The following is a 5,889-nucleotide window of genomic DNA, read 5'->3' as shown; positions in this document are numbered from 1 at the left end:
TCCCCCTTTTCTTTTTTCCCTTTTTTTCCCAGATTGATGTTGATATATGTTCTTCTTTTAAGTCTATACATATATGCACGCATGTGTGTATGTGTCTGTCATTATGTATGTATTTGTTTGTTGTAGCTACGCAAATTAGAAACGTGTCAATGTTTTTGTGTTCTGAGTAGAAATTTATTTATTTTAGCAGATATTTTCTCTTTTTCTTTCTTGCTTCTTTCTCTCTCTCTCTCTCTCTCTCTCTCTCTCTCTCTCTCTCTCTCTCTCTCTCTCTCTCTCTCTCTCTCTCTCTCTCTCTCTCTCTCTCTCTCTCTCTCTCTCTCTCTCTCTCTCTCTCCCCCCCCCCCCCTCCCTCCCTCCCTCCCTCCTTCCTTCCTTCCTTCCTTCCTTCTCCCCTCCTTCTCTCCTTTCTTTTCCTCCCTCTCCCCCCTCGCTCACCCTCAATCTCTGTTCTTCCCCTCCTTCCCTCCCTCTCTCCCACCCCCCTCCCCCCTCCCTCCTTTCTCAACCCGTGGCATAAGAAGCCCATGGCATTCCCATGGTCATCAAGAAACAGGATGCGGGTCGTCGTGGGCGCAGGCAGAGGAAGAGCGGGAGAAACGGCTGTCTTGCGACGTGACTCGAAGGGCGCTCCCAATCGCATTGTTAAGGCGGATGGGCGGAGTGAGTGGGTGGGTGGGTGGGTTTGGAGGGGGGGGGAAGGGTGTCTGCTAAGGGGAAGAGGGTAGGGTGTTATGGGTGCCTCTGGAATAGGGGTTAGGGGAAGGGTAGGTTCGAAGGAAGGCTGGGTGCTTGAATATGTGTCAAATGAAAGGGTAGGGGGGCAAGCGCTTCACGAAGGAGGTTGGGGATAGGGAAGATGTCTGTGTTGGGGAAGTTGGGGAGTTTTCGAGGTGGGGGACGTGGGAAGGGGATGGGGAAGGGTGAGGATTGGGGAAGGAGGAAGGAGGAAGGAGGAAGCTAGAGGGTAAGGACTGGAGAAGGAGGAAGCGAGAGCTGAGGAAACAAGGGCGAGGATTAGAGAAGGCGGAATGAGGAAGCGAGAAAGGAAGAGAAATTAAAGAGAGGCAGGGGGAGAGGGGAGGGAGGGAGGGGGAGAGTGATGAGAGGGTGAGCTTACAGACGCTTCGCCCGCCCTTGTTTGAAGGACTGCAGTAATTAAAGTTGTCATTTTTCGCACTCCTGAAGTCACTTGTTCGGGACGGCAGATCGTCGAACTTGGAGAGACTTAACGACGGAAAAGATGCGTGTGTGCGCGTGCAGAAAGCAGCCTTTGACGTTGAATTTGATATAGGATAAACCTGATAGTTATAGTTACGTTGGAGTCGTTGAGTTTTAAGATTTTTTTTTTTTTTTTTTTTTTTTTTTTTTTTTTTTTCGATGAAGTGAGAATGAATGGGTAATGTTTAATAAGAATAAACTTAGCTCCTTTTGCAAGTTTTGTAAGATTTTCTAATTCTGACTTATCAACAGCTATGGTCATTAAGTTCTTTTCGGAAAATATACGACCTGCCTTTGTTTTAAAGGCAAACGTTTTTCTCTGATTTTTTCTTTCTTTCTTTCTTTTAAGTTGCTGCGGAAGTTAACGGTCCTTTTTATAAGAGATTCTCGGATAGTCCATGTGCAGTTGAAGACGTTTTCATAAGATTATCACATGTAGTTATGAACGTATGCTATTTTGATGGATATACAATAATTTTCTTTCTCTTTTTTCTTCTTCTTCTCTCTTCTAGCTTGCTCGTCATCTCTTTTTCATATCCTCTCTTCTTCTCTTCTGCTAACGTTTCTTTCTCTGTCTTTCCTCTTCTTTCTCTTTCTCAATTCTGCTCTTTCTTCCTCTTCTTTTCTCTTTCTCTTTCTCTCTTTCTCTTCTCTGTCTCTCTCTCTCTCTCTCTCTCTCTTCTCTCTCTCACTCTCTCTCTCTCTCTCTCCTCTCCTCTCCTCTCTCTCTCCTCTCTCCTCTCTCTCCTCTCTCTCTCTCTCTCTCTCTCTCTCTCTCTCTCTCTCTCCTCTCTCTCTCTCTCTCTCTCTCTCTCTCTCTCTCTCGTCTCTGAACAGTCTAAACAAGTAACCTCATAGAAGAGTCGCAGGGCCTACCCTCTCAACAACGCTCTCAGCTACTCGACAACTCAAAACCTAACTCAATCAAAATGAATGGCTTATCTCGAGTAATGGGTCGGTGATCGTGGAGTGAACGTACTCACAAATGACACAGTCTCTACTACGAGCCATTTGCTACTTGTGCACTAGCGTGAACCTTCTCACAGAACACCCACAGCGAGAAGTAAAAACGCAACAAACAAATCAAAGAAAAAAGGCAGAACAACGAACTGAAACGCGTATTTCTCTGACCGTACAGTGAAAATTAGCAATGGTATGCGTAAAAGGTAGCAGGATAATGAGCAGAAGGAGGAGGGGAAAGCAGGAGGAGGAAGGGGGAAGGGAGGGGAAGGAGAACGAAAGCGAGGAGTTCAGACACGATGATAAATGACATGTGAGGAAGTTAAAATGGATGATGATGATGAGAGAGTGAATGAGTGTGAGTGATGTGTGTGAGATGAGGAGGGACGAGAAAAAAGCGAAGACAGGAGGCAGAGAAGAAAGAGATAAGGAGGACAGAGGAGGGCGTAACCCATGCGACACACGACAGAGGAAACAAACAGATACAAAACCAATATGAGTGAGGATACGACGTAACCGACGTCCGTACCGAGTGACTGTGTCAAATTATCCTCGAATGGTACATTTGCACTAATTGCCAGCTGTCCTCCCTCGACAGTGCAGCGGGTATCAGGCTGTTCTTGTTCGCGTCGAAGTGGCAGTGGGGAAGGGGGCGAGGTCTTCTTCTAGGCTGTTAGTTTTGATGGTGCTTCAGGTATCGGTATGGTGTATGATGCGTATGATCGATTTGATCTGATGATGTGTGTGATGCATGATTGATCTCCGATGATTCATGTCGATTCATATTCATGCTCGGGTTCCGATCCTCGACGCGCTTGCAGGTAGTGTAGGCGTATGCTGCGACGATCTCGCGATTAAAGTGCATTGCATCCGTCTGGTATGTTTCTAACTCTACTCTACCGCTTCGGTTCTCTCTTTTCTCTATCGGTCTTCTCTCGCTCTTCTCTCACGGGTCGATGGCTATCTCTCTCCTGACTCTATCTTCTCGTGTCTCAAGTTCGCCTCCTAACAATACGGCGTCTTTCGTCTCTTCGGATGCTCTCTCGTTCATCTCTCTCTCTTCTCCTCTTCTCTTCCTCTCTCTTCTCTCTCTCTCTCTCTCTCTCTCTCTCCTCTCTCTTCTCTTCTCTCCCTTCTCTCTCTCCTCTCTCTCTCTCTCTCTCTCTCTCTCTCCTCTCTCTCTCTCTCTCTCTCTCTCTCTCTCTCTCTCTCTCTCTCTCTCCTCTCTCCTCTCTCCTCCCTCCCCTCTCCCTCCCTCCTTCCCTCCAACACTCATTCTCTCTGTTTGTCTGTCTGTACGTGCATGTGTTCTAGAAAAGAACGAAATGTGAAGGAAAAGAGACGAAACATTTAGATTGACATTCCGTTACTCCTTTTTGTTTGGCACTTTTCCGATCATAGCACAAAATAGATTATCATAGTTGGAAACGTGGAATAAATGGGGGAGGGGGAGGAGGGAGAAATGATCCGATAACGAAGGCCGAAGGGGGGAAAAAGAGGGAGGGAGGGAGGGGGGGGAGAGTCGGAAAGAAATCTCAGATGCTAATTGGAACAAAACAGACAGACAGGTGGATACGACAGGCGGGGAAGGCGCGGTTTTGGATAATTGTGGATGAGGAGGAGAGATGTAGCAGCTCATGCAAATACAGTGGATCATCCGCTCTGCTGGACGGTAAAATTTCGTTTCGCCCCGTGCCTTCGCGGAAGAAGTAAGCAGCTGATTCTGGTTCGTGTCAAAGAGGAGGCGCTCGCGAGATGCGCCGACACGAGACGCCTGCCGCTTCTGGTGGGGGAGGGGGAGGGAGTGGTGGTGGAGGTGGTGGGGGGGGTGGTGGTTTGGTGGAGGTCTGGTGGTGGGGAGGTGGCTGGAGGTGGTGAGGGAAGGAAAGGTGGTGGTGGGGGAGGGAAAGATGGTGGAGGGTGGTGGTTTTGGTGGGGGTGGAGGTCTGGTGGTGGGGGAGGTGGTTGGAGGTGGTCGGGTGGAGGTGAAGGAGGGAAAGGTGATCTGGTGGGGTTGGAAGTGGTGGGGGAGGTGGTTTGGTGGTGGGGTTGATTCCGTGGTGGTGGTCTGATGGTGGGGAAGGAGGGGAAGGTGGCCTGGTGAGGATGGAGGTGGTGGGGAGGTGGTGTTAGTGAGGGTTGTTGTAAAGAGGAAGGTCTGGGAGGGGAGAGGGTAGAGTACGACCGAAGGAGGACAGACAGACAGACAGACAGACAGATACAGAGACAGAGACAGAGAGAGCGACAGAGACAGAGAGAACGTTATTTGGAAGAGAAAGAGAGAGAAAGAAAAAAAAAACACTGAAAAAAACCACTATTTGAATATCCACGCTCTTTACTAGACACGTGTCTGAGAGCCAGATGAAAGTATAGTCTCTCGCGTATTAGAAAAGTCAGAAGGCAGCTGACCACGAAACTTGCCAAGGCCCTGATTCCTCTAATTATTGTTTGAACTTCGGCGAAATCGTCGATGATTTAGGGGGGGGGAAATGAAAATAAAAAATCGTCAATGTGTGGTTACAGTGCGCTATACGAAATGTTCGACAGGTAATTAGTATCATTACTCTAAGCCATTATCGCTCGTTATCTCTCGCCGGTGTCGCCCCGCCTGTCGTTTCGCATTTGTGCAAACGGTGTAAACTTCGGCGTGCTCGTTATCGCTATCGAGCCGGTTGTTTGGGCGCAGATGTCAGAATTGGTGTCCTCGTTAGTGCGGGATGGAGGTGAAGGGCGGTTGGGGGGTGGGGGTGGGGTGGGGTAGGGTGGGGGGCACGCGATTTCACCAGCCTGGAGGTGACACTTCGGACACGCCTGTGGAGTGGTTTGAGGCTCTGGTGTCATCCTTGAATGGGGACAAAAGGGGAATGAGTGGCACTATTATTGTTGTCCCTCTCTTATCTTTCGCTTCCATTCCCTTCTAACTGTCCCCTCCTTCCCACCTTCACTCCCACCTATATATCCCCTTTCTCCCTCCCTCCCTCCCTAAGTATCCCCTCCTCCCTCTCTCCCTCCCTCTATCCATCCCCTCACCTTCCTCTCTTCCTCGCTCCGTTCCTCTCGCCTCCTCCCTTCTCATTTCATCTCGTGTTTGCCCCGCCGCCGCCGCCGCCGCCGCCGCCGCGTCCCCGTTCCTTTCGTCCCTTTTCAGCGGCGTTCGTATCGAGGGGGGCGGGGGGGGAAGGGGGCGTTGGCTGTAGATTTTTTTATTATGCTTTTTTATTGTCTTTTTCGAGAGCGGACTCGGCTGGAAAAAAAGGGGGGGAAAGCAGCGATTGTCGTGCCGTGGACAGCGGGGCGAGGAAATAAAAGGCGGTCTCTGCCGAAATCGACGTGGCGCGCTCGTGTTTGTCTTAATACTTGGAATCACCGGGAACCCGAAACCAATTTCCTTTTCCCCTCCTTTAAAGGCAGCGCGCGGGGAGAAAGTCTACGGCGTTATTACACATGTTTTCGTCCACTCTCGGGATCCGGCCGCCGTGGCGCTCTCTCGCTCCTCTTCCTTCCCGTTTTTTTCTTTCTTTTTTTCCCCTTACTCTGTCTCTCTCTCCTTGTTCGTATTTTCTCGTCCGCGCTTCGCGTCGCCTCTTCTTTTGGTTATTGTAGATAAATTTATGGATGTTCTCGGTGGAGGAAAGAATGTTCTCGTTTTCTTTTGCCATTTTTTTTCTTTGTATCCCCAAGGCGTACTGGAAGTAATGGCAGATATTT

The 5,889-nt window shown here is 49.3% G+C and overlaps 1 protein-coding gene across 1 annotated transcript in view; it reads right to left on the bottom strand.

The window, feature by feature from the left end:
• LOC119579595 (epsin-1-like) overlaps nucleotides 1-643 on the bottom strand; it is a 5,221-nt gene extending 4,578 nt beyond the window's left edge. The window contains exon 1 of the mRNA XM_037927518.1: nucleotides 510-643. Coding sequence (XP_037783446.1) covers nucleotides 510-643 — 134 coding nt within the window. The remainder of the gene's footprint in view (nucleotides 1-509) is intronic.
• Nucleotides 644-5,889: the final 5,246 nt, after the last annotated feature.

Source organism: Penaeus monodon, chromosome 12 (genome assembly GCF_015228065.2).
Source record: "Penaeus monodon isolate SGIC_2016 chromosome 12, NSTDA_Pmon_1, whole genome shotgun sequence".
Classification (NCBI taxonomy): domain Eukaryota; kingdom Metazoa; phylum Arthropoda; class Malacostraca; order Decapoda; family Penaeidae; genus Penaeus; species Penaeus monodon.
Note: the sequence above shows the minus strand (reverse complement) of the source record. Positions and strands in the feature narration are given on the sequence as shown.